The 24154-nt window shown below is 39.1% G+C and overlaps 1 protein-coding gene across 4 annotated transcripts in view; it reads left to right on the top strand.

The window, feature by feature from the left end:
- Positions 1-24154, top strand: part of slc24a4b (solute carrier family 24 member 4b) — a 28690-nt gene extending 4536 nt beyond the window's left edge. Inside the window, exons 2-17 of one of the 4 annotated variants that reach the window (XM_086167288.1) lie at positions 1389-1493; positions 10613-10689; positions 13007-13081; positions 13157-13241; positions 13319-13422; positions 13608-13682; positions 13778-13803; positions 14082-14135; positions 15415-15506; positions 17046-17215; positions 17406-17541; positions 18542-18708; positions 18995-19109; positions 19930-20042; positions 20296-20361; positions 21200-24154. In XM_086167288.1, coding sequence (XP_086023414.1) covers positions 1389-1493; positions 10613-10689; positions 13007-13081; positions 13157-13241; positions 13319-13422; positions 13608-13682; positions 13778-13803; positions 14082-14135; positions 15415-15506; positions 17046-17215; positions 17406-17541; positions 18542-18708; positions 18995-19109; positions 19930-20042; positions 20296-20361; positions 21200-21349 — 1610 coding nt within the window. In that variant the 3' untranslated portion in view covers positions 21350-24154. Of the gene's footprint in view, positions 1-1388; positions 1494-10612; positions 10690-13006; positions 13082-13156; positions 13242-13318; positions 13423-13607; positions 13683-13777; positions 13804-14081; positions 14136-15414; positions 15564-17045; positions 17216-17399; positions 17542-18541; positions 18709-18994; positions 19110-19929; positions 20043-20295; positions 20362-21199 lie in introns of all 4 variants that reach the window. The other 3 variants (XM_086167287.1, XM_086167286.1, XM_086167284.1) reach the window with 3 other exon arrangements.

The raw sequence follows: 24154 nt of genomic DNA, 5'->3' as shown, positions 1-24154 counted from the left end.
ACTGTCTCTTATTCATGGCACCTGGTTAGTAGGTGGGATATATTAGGCAGCAAGTGCGCATGTTGTCCTTAACGATGTGTCAGAAGCAGGAAAAAGTGGGAATCGTGACGATATGAGCAAGTTAATAAGGAATAAAATTAACTGGCTAGACGACTGGATCAGATCGCCTTAAATTGGAGCTCTTCTGGGGTGATCCTGGCCTGCAATATTCAGTATCAAAAATTGTCCAAGGTAATAGGGGTATTTGGGGAGTGAAGGTTGGCCATTCTAGTGTGAACCAACAGAGCATCCATTGTGGAAGTTAATGTTGGTTCTGATCGAAAGGGGCCAGAATACATAAAGCATTTCAGTTTGCGGTGTATGGGGCTGCAGACTAGTCAGGGTGCCAATGCTGACCCCGTCCACCTCCAACAGCACCAGCAACTGGCCCATGAGCATCAGAACTGGACTGTTGAGCAGTAAAAGGCTGGGGCTTGGTCTGTATCAATTTTCTTAGATCCTGTGGATGGACGGGTGCGTGTGTATTGCTTAAACACAGCACCAGGATGAACTATTGGAAGAGGGTGAGCAGACTGAGATTGAGTGATGGTTTGGGCATTGTTCTGGTGGGAAACCTGGATTGTTACTTTGACCTGTACCATCTGCCTTTGCATTGCTGCAGACCATACACACTATTATGGAAATTGTGTTCCATGATGGCTGTGACATCTTTCAGCAGGAGAATGGTTTGCAATGTTGACAAACCCTCCAGATTTCAATCCAATCCAGAGTCTGTGACGTGCTAAATTGTTAATTCTTAATTCCATCTTGTGTCAATCAAACATCTTCAAATGAGTAGTCAAAAGTTGAGATGCTTTGAGACTGTTCTTTGTTAGCCTCAATGTGCTATTAAGCTCTTCAGTCATTGCCAGATTTCCATGTTGAGAAAAGGGATCTTGTGGAAATTCACAAGATCTGTCTATTGATTTGATTCTAATACCTTGTACTACAACTTTGATCATTTATTCAAATGTACAATGTGTGACTTTTTTTTTTTAAAATCAGTTAATGGAAATTGCGAGCCAAAAATGTTTCCATGTTCCCTGGCACGCTCCCCCTCCCCGTCCTTTAAGGACTACAGTTCTTGATGTCATTACTATTAGATAGAAATTTATTTGATTGAGCTCCGATTGACAAATGTTTTGGAACTAAAAATGGAGTGCAACAGCAGCCTCTTGATTCTGGTTTTCTCGGAAGAAATTCTTACATTTCTTCAAAAAGAAGTGGGGGAAAAACATTGTTTTAAATGCCAATCAGGAATATAAAGTGCACTATAGACTTATCAACTGTGTCATATGTCTGTCATTGTAAAAAAAGCGACAAAGTTTTTTTTTTTTTTTCTTCCCCAGGCCATGGGATGACCGTAGAAGTACATCCAAATCTTGAGCACTGGGGACGAAGACTAATGGCTTCAGGAGACAATGAAACTGAGCTGAAGAACTGTTCAGATCCAGGTAAGATGCTTTATGAACCTAGCGCTATAGCGAACTTGTGTGTAAATAAAATGGGGACAGTCAGGACACATTGTTACAGCTACCTGTATTAATGCCACGGATAACTAACTTCATTTGAAATCTGTCTCAAAGATTAAAAAAAAAAAAAAAAGGTTTCTGCTTCAGTTTGAATAACTTGTGCCATAAATAGGACAGAGGAGAGTCAAGTATTGATTGTGTTCCTTTGGCATGCTTTGAAGAAATAGCAATTTGTTTAAATTTTTCCCCTCGTGATTACCACGTGATGAAAAAATCTAGAAGTTTTCTCTGTTCTGTTTTTGGTCTTATCACATTACTTGTATTAGCTCTGGTATTCACATGAGCTTTATGATCCTCTGACTCAGTGGGGCAAGGCCTTTAAAAAAAGCTCACATAATTTCGAAGGAGTGAAATTCTGCATTAAGAAAAGCTTTTCTTTTTTTTTTAAGCTCCATGACTAATTTTACTAATTTAGTGAAACCAAATGTTGGTGTTTCTTTCCATTTTTACTTGATTTGAATGTATCTGATACCATATAGCGTACAATTTGAATGTAATTAGATGTATTAAATATACTTTTGTTCTTCTCAAATGACTCATTTGGACCCAACTGGCAAATACTTGATTATTCGTCACGGGAAGCAGAATGCTCGAGGCTTCTGTGAAGTAACTAGATCTGCAAGAAGTTATTTATGCAAAACCAAACAAAACATTTTTTTTTATTCCGTATGGGAGAAGAGTAAATTCAGGTCCAATGGCAAGGAACAAGGAGGCTTACATGACAATTGTTTTTCTCTTCACGCCTTATGCACTGGAGCTACCAGACTCCTTCGCATTCCACACATTTATTAGTGGCTCTAGTCCTCCTTTTATCCCATCAGCTTCGTCAGTGACTGATCATGAGACTCTTTTGTTCTCATGTCTTGGTCTAATGAATGATCCTGCTGTGGTCACACAAGTATCTAAGCAGACAGGTTGTCTTTGTTATAGGCAGTCATATGGCAGATCAGTGCCTGCATATTAGTTTATAGATGTATAATTAAAGTTTCTCAACCGGTTCGAGGCATCTTAAAGCCAGGTCAAACTCATTCCTGTGCATTTTTACTAACAATTTAGTTAGTTGCATGCTTTTATTTTTTTTTTTTAAATCACAGAAATGTATTTGTATTTGAAATGTAAAGATGAGAGCTGGTTGAAGAAAATGGTTCCAATCGATGTTTTAGGGCTGACAGTACAAAGAATATGATAAATAGTAGTGACTGTTTACCTAATTTTTTTTTCTTTTATTAAAAATACGGTAAACAATCAATACTAACATTCAGTAGTTGGCCCCATCACTTCATTATGTAAACATAACACCCAGATAGAAGTGGTCATGTCTCTAAAGAAATGATAGATTTATTTGGAAATAGGAAAAGTCAGTTACTATACTGGGTCTATCATGTTTAAGAAAACCTTAATTACACAACTTTTAAACATTTTTTTCTCCCCAAGTAAACTTTGGTAATTTGTATACTAAAGTCCTCAAGAGAAGGTCAGGGGATTGGCCTTTTGTAGCTCCAGAAAAAGCATATGACTGCATGCCAAGAGAGGGGAGTATTGTTGGTAGGATGTTGTGAGTACCAGAGGTATATTAGCGGTGCCAGATATGTATAACAGCTGTAAGACAGTGGTGAGCTGTGCCTTAGGGTTAACAGAGGAGTTTAAGGTGAGGATGGTACATGGCGGCTCAGCTCTGAGCCCCTTCTTGTTTGCAATGGTATTGGACTAGCAGATAGATGAGGATAGACAGGAATCACCATGGAATATGATGTTTGCAGATGACCTTGCGATCCGTTGTGGGAGCCGATTGAGGGGGAAAAAAAATGAGGTGGGGGTATGCTGTGGAAGACGGGAATGAAGGTTTGCCACAACAAGACAAATTGCATGTGAGTGAATGAACGGGACTCAAGTGGAACCATGAGGTTCCAGGGAGTAAAGGTAAAATAGCTGGAGGATTTTAAGTACTCCGGATCAGCTGTATAGAGCAATTGAGAGAGTGGAAAAGGGGGTGAAAAACACTTTCAAGCTGGTAGGAACAGGTAGAGAAGTGTCAGGGGTAATGTGTGATAAGAGTATTAGCCGAAATGAAAGGAAATGTGTAAAGGTCTGTGGTGAGACTATCTGTGGTGTATGGTTTTTACGCAGTGGCAATGAGGAAAAGATAGGTAGCAGAGATGAAAATGTTTTTTCTTTTGTGGTGATGAGAATGAATAGGACAAAGAATGAGTCCACCAGAGGGCACATGTTAGATGTTTTGAATAGTCAGAGGCCAGACTGAGATGGTTTGGACATGTCTAGAGGAGATTGATTAACTTTATAGAGGTATGCTGAAGTTGGAACTGCCGGACAGTCGGTAGGCCCTGAGGAAACTGAAGAGATTTATGGATGTAGTGAAAGAGTACATGAAGTTTGTGTGAGCAGAGGATGCAGTGAATAAGTTTAGATTGAGGAGGATTTGCTGTGGTGATCCCTGAAAGGAAAATTTGATTTGCACCTTTTTTGTGTAGATATGAATGCAAAATAAAATGAACTTGATAAAATTTGATTGCAATTGTCGTAGGTCATTTCAGAATGTGTTACAGATCTCCAAATTTTATAAGGGGGACCTGAAAACTGGCCCCTCCACTCCTTACACTGATAAACTGTTATGTTTCTTTCAATTGTGAAAGTCTCTCCTTAAAAAGAATCTTAAGAAATGAAGATTTTGGCATCAGGCTGGTCCACATTGGTAGATTTTTTTTTTTAAGTTAATTGTGTGTATCCTCCAAATCCTAACTGATGGGACCAAACCTGTTTTTAATTATACTGAAAGATTTAGATCTCGGGCGACATGGCATATGAGTTTTTGATTCTCTCGACAACTGTTTATACATAGGAAAGAGCAACGACCCTAACAAGGCAAGATTTGATCATATCATACTGCTGTGTCATTGTGCAATATCTGAGGTAAAGGTTCTATTTTACATCACATGGAGATCATCATCATATAGCCCTTGAGAGTTGCCCTTTTGACAATGTCATGACAAAGCAAATGTATTAATATCAAGATGCAAGACTGTTTATTTTGCTATCTAAATGTTTTGTGAGCTGCCCCTGGCTGTTTTGGGTGGTGTGATCTTTTAGCTAACACCCGTGAGGTTCCTTGAGGACGCATATCAGATGACCTGATCCCAACCAAATGTGGGACTTTGAGGGTTTTGTAGTATAGAACAATTTAAAATACACCACTTTATTCTAAGTGGTGCATCCACATATAGGTTTGTGGTAATATTTTTGAAACCTATCTGAAATGTCTTAAACCCCCACCTCAAAAAACAAAACTGGCGTTGCTTGAACATAGTGCCGAGCAGCTTGAGGCTTTTTTTTTTGTCATTTCCCAGGGTCAGCCGAGGTGAAAAGTGGTGGAAAGATTCATTTTAGTTTTTTGACCAGTCTGAGGTCAACCGCTTTATGAAGGTCATCCCAAAGTCCATCGTGTGTGTCTCTTTAGTTCGTTTGGATACATACCTCCAAGCAAGACAAACAGTGAAAGAACCAGAAGAAATCTAAAAGAATCAGTGGGTATGAAATCATATATACCGATGTGCCTACAAAACCAGTGCCTCAATTCAACAAATACAATTTGAATATGCTAAACAGCCTTTAGCATGCAATGGACCAACATTATATCTTTGTAAACCCCCCTCTTTAAGAAAAAAAAAAGTGAATTGTTAGACTATATTGTCCACAAAATATTGGTCAAAACTGCTTTTCTCAGTAGAGAGGGTGATTTTCTTTTCACCATCCTAAAATCTGTGGCAGAAAAGTAGCTTGAAAACTGGAATTTGTTTTCACAAATCTGAAATCCATTTGCTGTCCACTTTCAATTCTGCTGCAATGTATCAATGCTAAACCGGCTGATCACCACCTGCTCTGTTTAGCTACGCTGAGTCTGCAGCTTCACTGCAGAGACCTGGTTACAGTGGCACATGAGATGTACAATACTGTACACTGTCTGCACAGAAAAACCACAAGCCATTTCTTATGGAGAAATGTGTGAATCTTTGATCACTATAAATGGAACTTCGCAATCAGGGAGATGGCTGATGTGCTTCCAGCCCAATTTTAAAATTTTATGTAGGAAAACATTCATCGTAAACTAAATGTGGTAAGAATAATGTCTTGTTTTTTTTTTTTTAATTCTAGGTTTCAGTATTTTATGCACTTTAGTCTCTGACTAAAATACAAGTTTTGACATCAACTTGCATATCACTTTCCTCTGAAATATACACCATGGGAAAACTTTTCCCCACTAAAATGATTGTCTTATTGTTAAATGTGTAGAATAATTCGAGTGGGAAGCAGTCATCCTGGTTTATCTTATGAAGGGGCAACCATGTCCTACATTATTTGCAGCAGCCTCTTATAACTTATGTTTTTCATCATGGGCCTAATAGTCAATGGAAAAAAAAAAACAAAACAGCCAGTCGGTAATATTCTTCCTGTGCCAGAAAGGGGACTGGGGGATGGCTTTCTGTTCTTCAGGGCGTTTATTGGTTCTCTGATTTTTAGTGTTTCTATCTGACCATGACCCTTTAAAAAAGTGAGCCTGATTTTTGACAAATAGGCCAGTGTAGTTTACTACATGACAGTGGGTTCATGTTGGAATAGAGGTTTGTCAACTGTAGGGAAATGCCAGAAGAAAGCTTTTTGAAAGGGAATTACACAACTAGGGATTATGCTAGTGCATAATGGAAACTGACCTCTCTTTGCTTCTTGCTTGCATGCCACTAGTAGAATGAAGCAACATAAGCACCTGCAGAGCACGTTTGACGCTGTACAGTTCAAACATGCCTGACCTCTTAATGCATTCATGTTCTGTCCTTTTTAGATTTGCCTTTTTAATGTGGAAATATCAATCATGCTCCACTTCTGGGCAACAAGGTGTGCTTTGTAATTTACCATTGAGTCTAGAAATGTTATTTCACCATATTCAGCGATACTCCTGTAGATATATATTCTTGTTATTTTGTAGGTCCACTCAACCTGAGGGAGTTGTTTACCCATTATTCCTGGATACAGCTGAATGCATACGCTTCACAGAGGTGTCCGCTTTGAGGTTATTGAACATTCTAGTCCACCATTGTAGCCTCTGTCAAGCACTCATTCAGTAATGCATAAAGCAGATGGGAATTTATGCTAAAATTAGACGATAATGTGTTTGTGTTTATGCAGGTGAAATTTCATGTGTTTTACACCCTGATGTGAGCATGTTAGCGGTTATGTATGTGTATATAGGATTTTCAAGTTAAGTGTTGGTAAGATCCAATACTGCCATTGCCATAACTTCTGTGTAATCTTGACTTTCTAATTATCAGGCTTGTGGTTCTGTCCTGGTTTACAAGAATGCTGTAAGTTCATTCACATTTTTATGCACACCGACTGCAGGAGCAAGTTAATTATCTAATAGACTAATAACAGCCCAGGGGAATCTCGAGTCTCTTTAATACTTTGCATCAGTGTTCTGTTAATGGCCTGTGTCTGTAGGTCGCACAGTGAACTGTGACAGAAGGTAGCATCAGGAACTCTGCCAAAACATCTTGCTTAATCATTGCGTTCAGCTGTGCAATACGAGGCATAGTGTTTCCTTACGCTTAATGGGTTTAAACTTTTTTTATTGACACTACAGAGTTGGAATTTCTCTTTTCAAGGCTACCAGCAAAATATTAATCACTGGACGTCAATGTGTACTGTCCCATGTTTTCGCTCTGGGACAACAGACGGCACTAGATACTGAGCTCTGTTATGTAATGCCATGATAATATCTGGAATATTATAAGATTACGGATAATGTAATGTAAAGAAACGCTGGCATTAATATGTCAAATTAAGGTTAGCTAATGGATTTCTGCATATTAAGGGAGAGTGAAGTTAGACAAAGGGATAGTTTTAACATTTTGGAAATGAAATTTTACTATTGATTGAAGAAACACTATTTTATGGTAAAGTTGAACAAATTTACCATACAATCAAATTTTGCTCTTTAAAAGTCATCTTTGAAATTCTTTCTAAATTTCTCCCAAGGTGTTAAAGTGAAGAATATAAAATCTGTAAAAATGGGAAAATGTCTTGCACAAAGCCAGCATTCTCAGCATTAAACTTCACTGGTCAAATGGTTGTTTTTAAATGCATAGTTGAAACAGTCTTGGAATTTGTTTGAGTGAATGACAAATGATGCCAGGAGAATAGATTCATAGCTTTTTTTTTACCTTTTTCCACGAGCAGTGATTTGAGACTTATCACTTGTTTTTTTTTTTTCTCCCTCTAAATTGTAGGATCCAATTTGAGGCCGATACTATTGAGATAATGTTTTTTTTGTAGAAATGATTTGAATGTTTTCAGGGCTTCTCCTGAACCCAGTTCCAGTGGCCCTTAAAATATTTTTGTTGATCACTTGAGCACTCACAGCCTCAGCTATGTATAAAATGGGCAGGTTCAGCAAATAAATGAAAATTATGAACTTGACATTAATTATTAATGTCAATCTTTAAATTTTCATGAGGAAAACAGGTCACATTTTTTTGATAGGCATGAAGTTCACCTTGAAGATACTTTCCTGGTTTTGAGACCCATAATTTTTTTGTTGACTGAAAAGTATAAATAGGAGTTTAGTCCTCTGTATTGGTTATGTTTTGTTTTCTGTCACCTTTGTCTGGGCATGACTGATAATCCTGTAATTGATTTGTGTTTTGCTTTAGGCAGTCAGTCTACCGACACATTTAATTCTTTTCATCTCCTGTCAGATGAAATGAGCTCAAGCTGTTTGCCACAGTCAGTGCTGCTGCAAATTGTTAATGTCAGCAAGGTGTTCTCATTACATTTTTTGATTATATACTACATTACTGAAGTTATGTCCCCTGGTTTGATCTGTTGCGTTTACTGTCATGATGGCAGTTGTAGTGTCTTCTAACGGTCATCAAAATTGTTGTTTGGTTCATTTGTGTTTCACCATCCAAAAGACTATTGGGTTGCTTTGTCTCTTAGTTACAATGCCAATGTTATATGGTACATGCAGTTAACACTCTGCATTTCAATTAGTATAGAGCCTTTGAATGAAGTTGAGGATGCATGCAGACTAAAGTATACTGAATGATGCTATTTGGCAATGCTACTCTGAGTTAGTCGTGTGTGGACTCCAGAATGTTCTCAAAGTTGCATTATGAGGTCTCAGATGATTTATGCTTCATGATTCCATGTGTCTTGGCATTTTATATTGGCTTATGCTGTATTGCAGTTCAAAGAATGGCCCAACACAGTCATCCAGCTTGAAATGTCTGAAACGTAGATGAGTTGGCATGAACCTGGATTTAAACCCATTCTCTATACACCTTTATATTTGAATGGTCTTGCCTGGCCAGTCAAATGGCTATTGTCCAGAATTAGTCGGTTTACTTGCCTCTTGTCTAAAACAATTCAAATATTCCTCACTAGTTCAATGAATGAAAAGGTCACTGATAAATGGTCAAAAAGAGAACCATCACTCATCCTTAAAATCTGGGTCACAGAGCCTGTCTCCAGCCTGCTGTGTTGAACCCACTGTAGCTGATAGCAAGGACAGTAGCAGAGTCAAGAAACTGCACATTACATAGACACACCTTGGCTTTTTTGGTCATCAAAGGGGCTGAACTGCATGGAGCTGAAATTGCTTATGAACCACATTTGTCAAAATTCTTAAATTATGGACATGAAAAAATGCATGGGGGGGAGGGGGAGTAAGACTGCCATCTATCAAAAACTGTCCAGAGTGGCCCATGTAAAACCAATGCCACAGTCACCAGTGGCTTACTTTCTATTGTTAGACTAATTTAAGACTCTACCTTAGCATATATGCATCCCAGGCTGTGACCTGGACAGTCAATTAACTCTTTCAGTTTAAGGACCAGATTACATTGTCCTTAGAAAATACCTATTGGAGAGAAAAAGGACTGGTATTTACAGGTCAGACTCAAAACAGACCAGTATACTGCAGCCACACCCTCTTGTGTTTTATAGACAAATCTTTGTTCTAACATTGGAGCATTGTATTTCTATCACTCCACTATCCAAACTGAAAGATAATGTGATGGACCTTGTAGTGTGTTATTGCAGTCATTTTGGGCTACTTGGAGATGCTAACTATAGTTTTCAGATAGATGTGGCTATTTGATAGCACTGTTGTGTTGAGGCGGTGGATCAGAAGCTGTTTTCCCACAGATGCTGGTCCCCACCAGGGAGCTAGCCAACTTCTATAATGTGCCAAGTGACCTGTGGAGTGTGCCTGCTCCTAGAGATCAGAGGCGTATGGTGGATTTGGATCATATTAGAATGCTCCTCTCACAATACTCGACTTGAAAGTATCAACCTGGTGTGTGCCACAAAAAAATTGTATATTTGTAAAATGCATTTCAATCTTTTTAAATATTGAAACCCATTGGTGTTTGCAATCATACCCATTTTATATGTGAATGCAGGAAGATATTCAAATGGAAACGTTGAGCTTATTTGGGACCGACAACTGTAACCTGAGTGTTTTTAACTTTTCAGCCCCGTTGATCTACGTAGCAGCGTGAGAACAGTTCTATAAATGTTAACTTGCAGTCTGTAAAGAACTGAATTTACTTTTTCATAATCTACAGGAACTGTACAATATACATGAATCAAGAACTGATCACTTCACAAAAATATGTAGTTTGAAATAGAAACAATTGCAGTTGAATATTTAGGGGTCCTCCTCTGTCACAGAATCTCTACTGCACACAGTATAGTCTATCTGGACAAACATGTATGTAAACTACAGTTGGACTTGTTGGCGAAAGTAAGGAAAGACAAAACATTCAAATTTTAACTTATGGAAAAATCGATTTATGTAGGTACCACAAACAAGTTGGTCGAGCGGGAGTCTGCTGATCCAACAAAGCATAGTCCTCTGAGACAAAGTACATCAGTCATACAATCCTAATGAGGAGTTGGGGGATGTGTGCCTAGCTGTTATGCTGCTGTGAGTTGACCGTGACTTTTTTTTTTCCTCTTTCCCTCCTCAGCAATACACGAGTTCCCAGCTGACATCTTCACTAATGATGAACGAAAAACTGGAGCCGTCCTGCTCCATATTGTTGCTGTAAGTGGAACCTCTTTTTGAAGAGGTGGCACCTGCATCATCTCCTTTGTGCTCTGTGTTTAGCAAGTTGCAGGTGGGTTTCATGATCCCAAACCCAAGTTTCTGGAGGCTGAAGTACCATATTATGCACAGCTATATCTTGCATGATTTACAGCTCTTGCTTTGGTTCACTGAAATGTCAGAATTTTGCTCAGTTCCTAGCAAAACATGCCCAGCGTGAACATGGCAACATGAACATAACTAAAAGTACATGGGAATATGCTAAAGAAAAAATAGTCAAATATAGAAAAATAGTCTTACTACTATGAAATTTAGCTCCTTGATGACTGACAGCCTATCATATTTATGAAGTAGTAACTGGCAAAGTACTATTTTGCTTTAGTGTAGCAGGAAGGCCTTTATTGTCAAATTCAGTTATTCATAAAGCACATCATTGAAATTTGACCCCTGCATTTAACCGATCATAGATGCACCATGAGCAGAAGGCAGCTAAGGAACAGCGCCAGGGGAGCAGTTGGGGGTTCAGTGTCTTGCTCAGCAACACTTCGGCAGGCTAGGAGGAACTGGGAATCGAACCAGAAATGTTCGGTTCCAAGGACAACCGCTCTAACCCCCGAGCCACACCGCTCCTAAATTGCAAGCATAATTCAAATACAAACAAGAAAGAGCAGGCTTTTTTATGCCATGCGGAACTGGCCTTGTTTCCCTTCATAGATCTGGTTTCTAGTGTTGTAGAAATGCTAGTCACGATTCCTTCAAACTAAACTTGTCTGCTGAGAAAACTTAGACCAGCAATCACACTTATAGGAATAGTTAGCTGTTAAACCAGAGCAGCAGAGGAGGATCTAGAGCTTGGGAGTTCTAATCACTATGATATGAATAAAACATTAAGTGATGATCAAGAAACTTGACCATGATAAGGATAATTTGAGCTTTTTGATGGGTTGTTGCCACCCTAGTCTATGCTACTCTGTTATCTGTTGGCTATTATTTCAAAAATCAGTGAATTCATGAGTCAAATCAATCTTGACAAATAACTTTGCAGTGTTAGTCCCAAATGTTCTCAGTGGAAATGTTATCGTAAATGAAGCTGACCTTCAAACATTTTAAATCATCTTTTTATTTTTTTAAAGGTTATAAACATTTTAGTTTGACAGTGAAGACATGCAGAGATTGCGTCTTGTAGAATTTCACAACAAGCGGTATGTTTGTAAGGCTACTCTATAGATGCTATAGCAAGAAGAATGATTGCTTTGTTGTTTTTTAAATCCATGCTCTTTAGCAGCTGCTGCAGGCTCTTTATGACAGCCAGTGTTTGGTTGGGTTTAAGCAACAATATTTTATGTCAGACTTGTAAAGAAAAAAACAAAACCGGCAAACGGGGGGCATATAAGACAACTCCAAGAATTTAAGGTATTTGTCCCTTTTTGTCCTTACAAAATCCTTATCCTATACTACACAGTAAAATGTTATCTAAACTTGAATGCTATAATTCTTTTAACAATAGCATTGAGATGTTTCGAAACATTTAAATGCCTACATGCAAGATGGTCTTGTAAACATCACCTTCACAAAGAGGCAGAGAAAGTAATTCAGCCCTGTTATTGTTGGCAAACCCCAGAATGTGCCCTTTGGCTTTCAGTCTCTTGCATAACATTGAACATCACTCGCATCATCATTGACCGCCTGGAAGAGCTGAGGTGTAAGCATATCTATTTACCTCTGGATGCAGGCTTCAGTTCTAAGCTGCAGAGGCAAAGTCTCCTTTCTTCACTCAAATGTGGCTTTTTAAAACCACATTGATGGGAATTAAAAACACTTTCATATTTCCAATGTGTATATTGTTTGTTCTAAAATACTGCATTTTCCCAACGTAGTCTAAATAAGTCAATGGACAAATCCTTCTGTAGGGTTGCACTGCCCCCTGTGGACAGCATAGAGCAGAGCCTGACTGCAAGAGCTACCACACAATCATCTCACACCTGATCTATAATTTATAGATCCTACCTCAGCTACCAAAATAGGTTTCCTGCCCCTTCCCTCTGTCATTGGTAAGAGTGTGCAGACCCTGCAGTTCTAAATGTTGAATGAGTGACAAGTGATTTCCATGAGAAGGCAGAATGTAATGCCCATTTCATTTGAGTGTGAAAGATTGCCCTTCACTTGTCCTTCAAGAGCAAATTCTTTGTCACACAAAAGCTCCATTTTCACACATGTATCAAAATCCTAGAGGGCAACACTTGAATTCTCACATTTGTTTATCTCCACTCTTACACAATTCACCTACCCTCCCTAAATCCACTGCTTCTCTTTATAGGCACTCTACATGTTCCTGGCCCTTGCCATAACGTGTGATGAGTACTTCGTTACATCACTGGAGAAGATCTGCGAGGTACCGCTGACTTGTCGCCACCCCATAAGAGCTACTGTTCTTTTTGTGAAACGCAGTATTGTTTTTTTTCTGCAGAAACTTGATCTAAGTGAAGATGTTGCAGGAGCCACCTTCATGGCAGCCGGCAGTTCTGCGCCAGAACTCTTTGCTTCGGTCATTGGTAGAGAGAGACGCACTGACAGTCCTAGCTGGCTAGTGTTGCTGCTGACTGTAACTGGTCATACTTTGTGTGTGCAGGTGTCTTTATCACTCACGGTGATGTGGGGGTGGGGACCATCGTTGGCTCGGCAGTTTTCAACATCCTTTGCATCATTGGAGTCTGTGGGATATTTGCTGGACAGGTATGTGTTCTGCTGAGAGTAGGGTATCTACTGCTCCCTGCTTCCTCCTACTCGCTTAATGTAGTTTTCTTGCTTCTAACTACTCTAATTGCACTTTATTTTTTTTTTATAAGACCAATATTGTCTAAAACCTACCATAAATGAATTGTAACGATTTCTGTATGGTGTTCCCTATGAATTGTCAGGTGGTGATGCTTACCTGGTGGACAGTTTTCAGAGACTCCTTCTACTACATCTTATCTGTTGTGGCTCTTATTGCAGTAAGTTAAGCGGACGTGCATTTATCACTGGATGCCAGCAGTGGCCTACATTTGTTTCAAAAACAAGTGTCTACATTAATTTCTCTATTTTCCAGTTCATCTATGATGAGAAGATAGTGTGGTGAGTTTTCTATGATGAACTTTTTATTATAGTGGTCTTATATGCAGAACTATCTTTCTGTGACTGTATAGCCAAAAATAGTGTCTATGGGGGTAATTTTATTTATTCATCAGATGTTGCAGTTTAATCAGTGCATTGTTTCAGGTTAATGAGTTTCATAAAGATTCAAGCTTCTATTGTAGTAATCCAATATAAGCCTTACACAAAATCTGGAAATATTCATGTTGTCTTTAATTACTGTACATTTCTTGTAATTATGTAACCCTTTTTTTTCATAGGTGGGAGAGTTTAGTGCTAGTAGTAATGTATGCAGGATACATCCTTATCATGAAGTGAGTTTTGCACTTTTTTGGTTTATCAAAAAGTTGTGACTGAAGTTCTTTGCAAACGTCTGTCTATGGGGCAAGGGGGGGGGGTCTCCTTTACATCCGATAACCACATGTTAGCAGCAGTGTGTGTCTTAAGACTAACAATATTTTAATGTATCATCGTGTATTCTTCAAAAAAGATCCTTACCCTGTTTGTTTATGTACATATAATCTCTTTCAAATTTCAGCTTCACTGAGAACTTTGTCAGCTTAAAATACAGACCCAGTCTATCAAGCTGTAGCATTGCATTATGCCAACAAACACATTGCCCTGTCCAGCTGGTAATCTGTTATGCTCAGCAGCAGCCTGCTCTCTCTCTGTCATAGGAGTTAATCTTTCTCCCTCTGCAGTTGTGACTGAAAGAGCACAGGCTTAACTGGCTCTCTTCTCCTCTTTCCAACTTGCAGGGAAGAAGGGCTTAGTGTAGCTCCCAAAATATCTTCAGACCATTTTAGGGCCATTCACAGCTAAATGGAGTAGATTGGTTTTATATAGAATAATCGGGGCGACTGAGGTGACCCTCCAAGGCTGTCCTTTTCTTAAGTTTAAATATTTTCTCCTAATGGTTTATTGAATGTCCAGTATATACTTTTAAGTTTGTTTTTTGTAATTGTAGTGTGCTTTTGGATTGAATGTCAATGTGCAAAAGGTAAATAAGAGGGTCTAAAGACATGTCCTGTACATGATCTTTATTTCCTTGGGAGAGTTGGCTTTGTTTTCAATGACATTGCTGGAGAGGACCTGATCTGCTAAAATAAGAAACAAAACAACAAATAGTCTGGCAATAGGTATAAAAATCAACACTGGCAGATTCAGCCTTGTAATTTTCCCATTGTTCTTATGTATATCGTCAGAGTCGATGAACAAAGAGTTCTAAACTAAGTTTTGATCTGGAACCTTTCAAGTCAACTTTTTTAGAAAAAATCTCAAACATTTGCTGTTTGATCCAGGTCTCTGGTAGAATTAAAGCAGCTCTGCATAAGTGGCACCTCAACATACATTTTAATGTGGCTGCAGTGTTTTTCATTCTTGAGGTATATGTGAAATGCATGCAGTGAATGATTTCTATGGCTCCTGCAGAGTAATCAAGTGACAGCCAAGTAACTTTTTAACCCTTGTTGAAGTCTTGATAGAAAACTGATATTGAATCTTGCTGTATGATGTACTGTAATGCTCTAACAACCCTTTTGGCTCATTGATCTATTTCGGTGTACCTAATAGTAGGATAATCATCTGTTTCAGATTCAACTCCAGCATGCAGAGATTTTTCATGGGCAAATCAAACAAGAATGTGGCTAATGGTAACGCTGCAGCCAGCAGTGAGATGGAGGATGGTAATATTAGTTATGACTATTTTTGGGATGATGACCCAACATTGCCTTTACTCTCAGGTAAGGTTAATCAGACAGGCTCAGCACCCTATAATACTCCTTTTGAAGAAAGATTTTATTGATTTATTTATCCCCCCAGCTGTTCAGAAGAATTTTGAGACTTGTAGTTTTCTTGCGTTGATCTGTGGCTTTCTGCCTTTTTGTGCTAAACTTGCCTGAAATGCTTACTGCTTTCTTAACTCTGCAGAAGAAAATTTTCCAAAGATGAAGACCTCTACAACACCATAGGAGGCAGCTTATGTCTTTCAATTTTCTGGAAATTGAACATAATTTCCTCTTGTTTTTTTCAGTGTATAAAGTTGGAAAAAACAATTTAATATTGTGAAATGCAGATTGGTATAAAAGCTTAAAATGATCAAACAGCCACATTTCTCTATTTTCCCTTTTCCTGACTTTTCTGATATTTCTAACAAGTGCTTTGGCTTTTTTTAACCCATAAACTTTGACTATCAGTATTAACATGCCTGTCTGTTTAGCCTTACTAAAATTGCTCTTGCTTATTGTCAACAGTGTTTCGCTGCTGTCTGCCAGTTTGGTTTTTTTTTTCTGCTTGAGTACTACTATTTTCTTCTGCTGGTCTCTGGGGCGCAGACCCACTCCCTCCTGATGTGGTAATGAATTCCCCAAAAAATGATTATGCTAATTCTGTTTACACAATTAGTTGATGTGCATTCTAACATGCATATTTGCAATCAAGGAAGATTTTAAAGTAATAAGTACACTGTAGAAGTTTTCTTTTCCCATCCACTAAATCTTATTGCCAATAGTAATTGATGGACAGAATCAGAGTATATTGTGCCAGCAAAGCCTTTATCAGTGATATGAATGGATGTCATTTTATGATCCTGTTATAAAGTTTGAGATGATTGGCTGCCAAAGGGTACAATAACATTTTAAAATGTCTTCGGTCAACCATGCATGTTCACATCTGGGTGACACACTTCAAACCTCTAGGTTTCATAAGGCTAGTTGAAGTTCTCATCCCAGAAAACATGGAACATTAGGCCTAAACATGCACACCTTTGAATCAGTTGAGCAGGGCTGAAACTATTTAGTGGTCCCGAGATAAATTCTGAAATTTTTATCATGGGACCCTAGATTAAGCTGCTTGGGAGGGCAGTGAGATGAGGATGCAGTAGGAAACTCACAAAATTACTTATGATTGAGCACAATCAGCACCTGTGATCACAAGACAACTTTTTTTCTGTTGCACTTACATTCTGCCTCTGTTTTAGTCAGGAAATGATGTCCACCCCCCATTTTAAGGGTTTAAGTAGCATTAGGAGTCACAATCAAATTAAACAAATTCAATCTTTTAAAACTTTTCTAAAACAGTGTAGTGCATCAAACCCTCTTTTCATAAAAGGAAAAAAAATCTAACTTTGGAACTTCAGGGGAGGTACATCTTGTGAGGGTTAAGTGCAAATTACAAATTCCATAATCTCACTCTTTGCTCTGTGGTTTATTTGTTTTCCACCTCAGTCAAACCTAGCAAAGCTTACAGTCGTGGCTCGGTGGTGATGGTGGATGAGATCATGCATGCCAGCCCCTCAAAGTTTAGGTTTCCTGAAGCTGGCCTGCGTGTCATGGTCACCAGCCATTTTGGACCAAAGACCCGTTTACGCATGGCCAGTCGGCTCATCATCACAGAGGTACAGATGAGAGATCATTAGATTGTTGTTGCAATGTTTTGTGAAGCTCCTTTTTTTTTTTTGTACCTTTCTTTTGAATGACCAATTTTAATTCATGTCATGGTCTCAAAGGAGAACAAATTGCACTGACAAGATTTTAGTGTCTATTACTGTGCTCTGTGACTTAGTGTCTTTTTTCTGAAAGCGCCAGAAGTTGGTCCAAGCTGCCAATGGTGTGGAGACACAAGTGATTGATGGAAAGGTTGACATTGAGAATGGAAACGTGCCAGAGGACAAACCCACTAAAGAAGAGGAAAACGACACCATCTCACCATTTCATGTTCCGTGTATGTGATTTATGTATTGACTTGAAAAGATGACTAATGGAAGTGTTTTTTTTTGTTTTTTTTTTTTAAAGTAGAAATAATTAAACATCTTGACACGCTTTCCATTTACCTCATCTTATAGCCGCTTTGTGCATTTATTTAGAACTCCTGGAAACAATCTAATTGAACTGAATAATTTCAAGACTTCAAATATTTCCTTGCATTTCCGAAATGCAACTCCACTCTCAGATTAGTCAGTGTTGGTGTACTAATGACAATCCTATTTGACGGTCATGAGCCTAGTTGACCTGTCATCAGTCAGTGACTGCTAATCTGAACAAAATCAGAATGTCATTTGATTTAGTACGGCCCTGGTGACATTTGTGTGTGGGAATGATTTTGTTTACTTAAAATGGTTGAAAAGAAGGCTGTGGGATGCAGCTTCAGGTGCTTCTGTCATTTTGATATGATCATTGCTTAATAGAGAAAATATCAGTCATCAGCCTTCACCTACCTCTAAGGTGAAGTTTCATTATAGTTTGTCCCCCAAAATTTGAGGTGACTTCTAGGATAAGGCATTCTGCTCTTAAGTTTCCAGGGTTTGTGTAGTTGATAGCTGCAGCTTTATCTATTTCATGAAGGTAAAGTTCAGAAGTGGAATGTCAGTATTGACACCTTCTAATGCATTTCAGGACTGTTTGTACACTTTCAATGTGCTTTTAATGTAATTTAGAGCTATTTTGCTGAAGGAAACCATTACATACAGAACAAAATCCAAGGCCTATATCAAATAAATTATCAATGTATGTGCACCTTTTCAGCTTTTTTTTTTTCCTCCTGAGAACATTGTAATTGGGGGAAAAAAATCACTGCCAACAAGTTGTGATATTTTGTAGACTTATCAGATGTTTCCAGAGGAAAAGAACTCTACCTAGGGAGACATTCTGTCTTGGGGATGGGACACACACACCCTGAGGGTGATAGCCTGTTAATGTTTCTTTTTTTTTTTCTTCTGTTGCAGCTGGTATTGGCAGCAAATTCAAATGGCTGATGTCATGGCCTCTGCTTCTGTTGTTGTTCCTGACTGTCCCAAACTGTGCAAAGCCTCGTTGGGAGAGATACTTCATGCTCTCCTTTATCCTGTCAACTCTCTGGATTGCTATCTTCTCATACTTTATGGTCTGGATGGTAAGAGCGCCCCTGCCTTTTTTAAATTGGTTTTTAAAACTGTAATCTTCAAAATTTCAAGATATTTCATTTTTATATCCAGAGATCTGCATAATTATATAAAGATCTCCAAATAATTATCATACTTAAGTCTTGGTGGTAAATTTAAGTGTGCGAGACCCAGACTTGGGAATTCTTACTATTTTTTTTAATGCAACACCTGGGAACTGAGGGGGAAAAAATTAAAGATGTCTGTTTTGAAATTTAAATCGCTATGAATGCACCAGCTCTAATATCTATCTTGCAGGTGACTGTAATCGGCTATACCCTAGGAATTCCTGATGTCATTATGGGCATTACATTCCTGGCAGCTGGCACCAGTGTCCCGGACTGCATAGCCAGTCTCATTGTGGCCCGGCAAGGTATGTCTCTGAAAATGTACATCAGTGTGGTTTCTTTGGTGGGATGCATCATGATTAAATATTAATAGCATAAAGCATGATAGCAGAAGTCAGGCGATGTAGTTTCCTGAGTTTTAGTTCTTTAACTTTGAATGAAACTGTTCACCATTGACTATACCTTAAGAGTGGGTTGCAACAAATTAGAAACAATGAGATTAATGTATGTGAACAAGATTTTTTTTTTTTTTTTTTTTTTAAATGGTCGATACTTTGTAGGCCTGAAGGAGGCCAAGAAGGCAAATTGAAGATTACAAGTAATAGAAAACGCAATACTAAAGCAAATTTAGAGCTTATTCTAGCACAATCTATAGACCACTGAGAGCTTGAAAGCTAGACTTGTAATTAAATCCTTTTGATTTAATGGTTTGCCTTGGCAGATTTTAGAATGTAGACTCGACAGCAGTACTTACCATTGCAATCCAGTATTGTGTATGTAATGGAGGGGAAGAACTTTTGATGCTTAAAATGTATCAGACATCTGTATATGCACGGTACACTGTTTTACAAAAACTAATGTAAAGCTGTGATGTATTAAACAAATTGTTTGCTCAAATTAAATGCATGTGGCATTTCACAGACCTGTTGTACAAGACAATACAGTGGTCAGGATGAGCAAGTAGCTCTTGTAATAAATATTAGCAGACAAGCATCACTAGTTTTGCAGGAGACAAAGACCCATTTGAACACAAAGGAACAGAAAAGATGGCCTTAAGATGAACAAAACCTCTTTGCCCAACAAAGTATCTTGTAATGAACATTAAGCAAATCTTTGTGGTTGCAGGTTTGGGAGACATGGCCGTGTCCAACACTATTGGAAGTAATGTGTTTGATATTCTTGTGGGACTGGGGGTTCCCTGGGCTCTGCAGACCATGTGTGTCAACTACGGATCAGAGGTAATGACTTGTATCATTCCTGTTGCTGAGCGTACATTCTTGTACTTGCTACGAAGAGGTAGAATTTTAATGAGTAGAGTGAAGACATCCATGAGAAGTGAGCAGATTTTGGCTAGTGTGCGGCTTGAATTGGGTATTTGCTTTACACAAAATATTGTGCACCTCAGTCACCCTGAATCCTGCAAAGCCTTTGGAGATGAGTTGTAGAGCTGCTGATCAAATGCTGAACTGATGGCAATGATGACCGTTGCAGGTGGTGATTAACAGTCGGGGACTTGTATACTCTGTGGTGCTTCTGCTGGGCTCAGTGGCCCTCACGGTAAGTTACTGATGCTCGTTTTCACCGTGACACTTACAAATTCTGAGATCTACAATGGTTCAATGGACTTTATTATTCTTGCAAAATAGGGTTGTTGTGCTGTATAAACCCAGCAAAGTATTGCCTAAACCAAGATTTTGTATGTTACGAATTGACAAGTTCTGAATACATACTAAGTGGAGTGTCGGTTTCGCTATCTAAGAATTATTTCTGTTAAATGCCAACTTCTGACAAATCCTGAATGTCGTAGAGTCAGGTTTGCTGTCAGACTCAAACCTGGTACTTAGTTTCTTACAACGGGGCTTTAAAGTCAGTGCTTATACTTCGACCTATCCTCTTACTGTGATTAACCTCACAGATATTAACCAGGATGGTCTTTGCTCAAGTTTCAAAGTCTCCCTTGTGAAGAGTGTTCTGGGAGCTGTCTGCTGGTTACAGTCTTTTGCAAAATTTTCAGTGAGATTAAATGAAGTCCGAATGTAGCTCTTGATATGTAGCGTAGTTGTTCAGCATTCATTCGGTAGGCCTTGGCCTTAATGTGTTGTTGGGTATTTTTTTTTTTTTTTTTTTTTTTTTTTTTTAAACATGTTTTAAGTTTAAATCTTACGTTTTAAGGAGGTGTCAGAATTTTATCCACTGTAGCTCTCAAATCTGTACTAAATACCTCCTTTGTAATATAAATGATGGGAATTTTATTGATTTCCTTTGTGTGTGTGAAGTGAATGAAAACTGTTAGACGGTCAATTTTTGTCAGTGCATTTATTCCCTGGATACTATTTAAACGGACAGATTAGGTTACCCACTACATGATCCCCACTGAAATGTGTGTCTTGTGCAGGTCCTAGGGATTCACCTGAATAAGTGGCGCTTGGATATGAAGCTGGGCATCTACGTTCTGATCCTGTATGCAGTATTCCTCTGCTTCTCCATCATGATAGAATATAATGTTTTCACTTTCGTCAACCTGCCCATGTGCATGGAGACGTAGAGCACAGCAGCATGCCTCAACCAAAACCTCAAGATCCACCATGACCCAGATTTCATTTTTCCTCTTGAACACTGGACCTATCTACAAATTCTCTTTTCAGTCTTTTTTTAATAATCAATATCCTCTTGGTCCCAGGTATTAGTATAGGCTTTCCATCAGATGGCACATTGCCTGAGTGTTCTTTCCCCAGCTCATTTTTCCACTTGTCAAACAGTGCCAGGTCTTGATGCTCATTTTGGGCATTGCCTATTACTGTAGTAAAGGATGTTTTCCCCTCTTTGGAACTCTGTTTCGGACCCTTTTAGCATGCCTTTAGATGTGGGGTACCTCCAGAATCATAAGTGCCCCTGTTGACTGTTGGTGTGTTTTCAGTGTTTCACATTGTAGATTTTCACACACCATTTCAAAGCCTTTCCACAAACCAAACCAGAGTCTACAAAACATACATCATCATTCCTAAAAGATTGACCAGGTAAATCCAGCACCCAAAGAGAGAAGAACCTCTGCCGACACCTGGAGGAGGGCTTTGTCAATGGCAGCTCCCCTCCTCCAGGCTGAGCCCAAATCTCCCGGAATGGCCTCTGGCTCCAGGGAGCAAATACTGTTTGTTCTTCACTCGCCCTTTGTTTTCTCAACCCTCATCTGCTTACTAGAAAAAAAAATCTTTGTTTTTATAAGAAAAAAGACATTTTGTCAGGACTCTTTTCAAGCTCTATCACAGTCTGAATCAGTTGACTTTGAGGGTGTGATGCATATGCAGCACTGCACAATGTAAACTTGCAAACACTTTTTTGTATTTATTTTTTTTCAAAACAAGGTTTTGTCTTATATGGAAGACAGTTTGTCACTAACATTGGACATTGTCTGTTTTTCAATGAAACAAATTGCACATGGAAAAGTGTTTTGTTTTTTTTGTTTTTTTTCCTTTGTGCTGAAAGGAGATTTGACCACATAAGGAGTTTCCTGGCTGGTGGTAAAGACTCCACCTCAGCTCTTTTCATTCAACAGTGGCTCCTTCCACTTTTCCCCACTGCACAACTACAGAAGAAAATGGGCTCCAGGTCGGATTTTTGTCAACAGGACTTGTAACAGCAGAGCACATAAGGTGGTTCTTTTGCGGGGAAGGAATTGTCAACACTGTCCGCTATACCATCTTTAGGCCAGTGGGGACACTGCAACTCCTCCACCCATTCTAACAACCACAGCTGTCAGTAATCAGGGAGCCTTGGAGATGGACAGCTCCAGGCGGTGGTGATGGTTTTGATTTTTGATTTACATGTAGATACTGCACTTTAATAGCCATCCTCTTTCTGAATCAACTAGTGCTTCCTTATGTGCGTGTATTAAATATCTGGATGAGTTTGCGTGAAAGAGACAGCGTGTGTGTGTGTGTGTGCGTGCGCCATCAGTGCAGGGCCCATGCTAGGTTTTTCACACCGGGCCCTCATTGCCACCTGAACAGACTGGAACCTCGTTAAAACCGTGAGAACACCTGCTTCTGTCTGCAGTGCATGCTGGGACAAAATGCAACACCATGAAAGGCTGAGGGGTTCCTGGCATCTCCTTGGAATCCGCTTGGCCCACTTGACAAAACCCGGCAGCTATGAGCTACAATGCAGTCCAGACGTTTTGACATCATGCAAAAATGCCTGCGAGGAGTCTAGCAGTCATGGTGCAAAGACTGTGGTGTGGACTTGGACAGCGGGCTGTTTGATGGGGAAACTCTTCCTCTGCCGTCGGCAGCAGGCACTTGTATATGCAATTTCAATGTAATGACTTCTATGACACAGTCCCTGCCAGGTTGCCACAATGATGGGGATTCTGTGGAGATTTGTCGTTGGTTTGTCTAGTACTTGATGTGTGAGCTCACAGGCGTGTGTCTTTCTGTGTGTGTGATCGGTGAAGGATGGACTTTTTTTTTTTGGAACAATGGCTTTCTGGGGAGACCCCACCGCCCCCATTTTTCACACCCCTTTTTGGTGTCCTGTTCCTTCTGGTACAAGGCACTTACCTTCAAGGACCCTTAGTTGAACAAGCAGAGGTAACAGGAAAACCATGCATGAATGCTTTTCCTCCACTGCTTTTCTCGAATTTTTGTAAAGGACTTTGAAAAGAGCACACAAAGGGAAAAGAAAATTGGACCCCCCTTTAGCTGCTACTCAAGATGTTTACTAGATTAAGGTGAACGCACTCACCTCTCCTCTGCTGTCCTAGTGGGTCTTCTGAATGCACTGGATTGCCATCCCCCCCCCCCCCCCCCCCCCCCTCTTTCCTCTTCCCAACTTTGATGCTTGCGTACTGGATATGAGCAGAATGTGGTGGGTGTTTTATGTATTTTGTCCATCCTTTAGTTCTGTCCTAACCACGCAGTGGGAGCAGTGCTGCAAAGACAGACTATGAAAAGCAATGTTTTTGTTTTTTTTTTCTTTTTTGTCCCTATCTTGTCTGAGCTTGTGGGGGTAGGGCAGGTAAGCATCAAATGCCATAAATTGTCCAGTTTGTATGGAAATCCTGTGTAGGAAATAAATGCACACACCAGAACACACATTGGAAATATCACCAGGGCCAGTAGGTTTTTCTTGATTGCGACCTGATTCACTGTGAGCTCAATGTGATGTTGGAGTTGTTGTCAAGAATATTGAATAAGAATATATTTAATGTAAAGTTAGTTAATATAAAACATTAAGGATATCTGTAACTTATATGAATGTATTGTCTTGCTATAATGGACATATCCAACCAATGCATTTTACTGTAAAGCAATAATGTGAAGAAAAAATAAAATGGTAAAATAGTTCCGGTAAA

The sequence above is a fragment of the Fistularia commersonii genome, chromosome 20, assembly GCF_037954325.1.
Source record: "Fistularia commersonii isolate RoL2024-O1a breed Wild chromosome 20, RoL_Fcom_v1.0, whole genome shotgun sequence".
Taxonomy (NCBI): Eukaryota; Metazoa; Chordata; class Actinopteri; order Syngnathiformes; family Fistulariidae; genus Fistularia; species Fistularia commersonii.
This window is presented reverse-complemented; position numbering and strand designations above follow the sequence as displayed.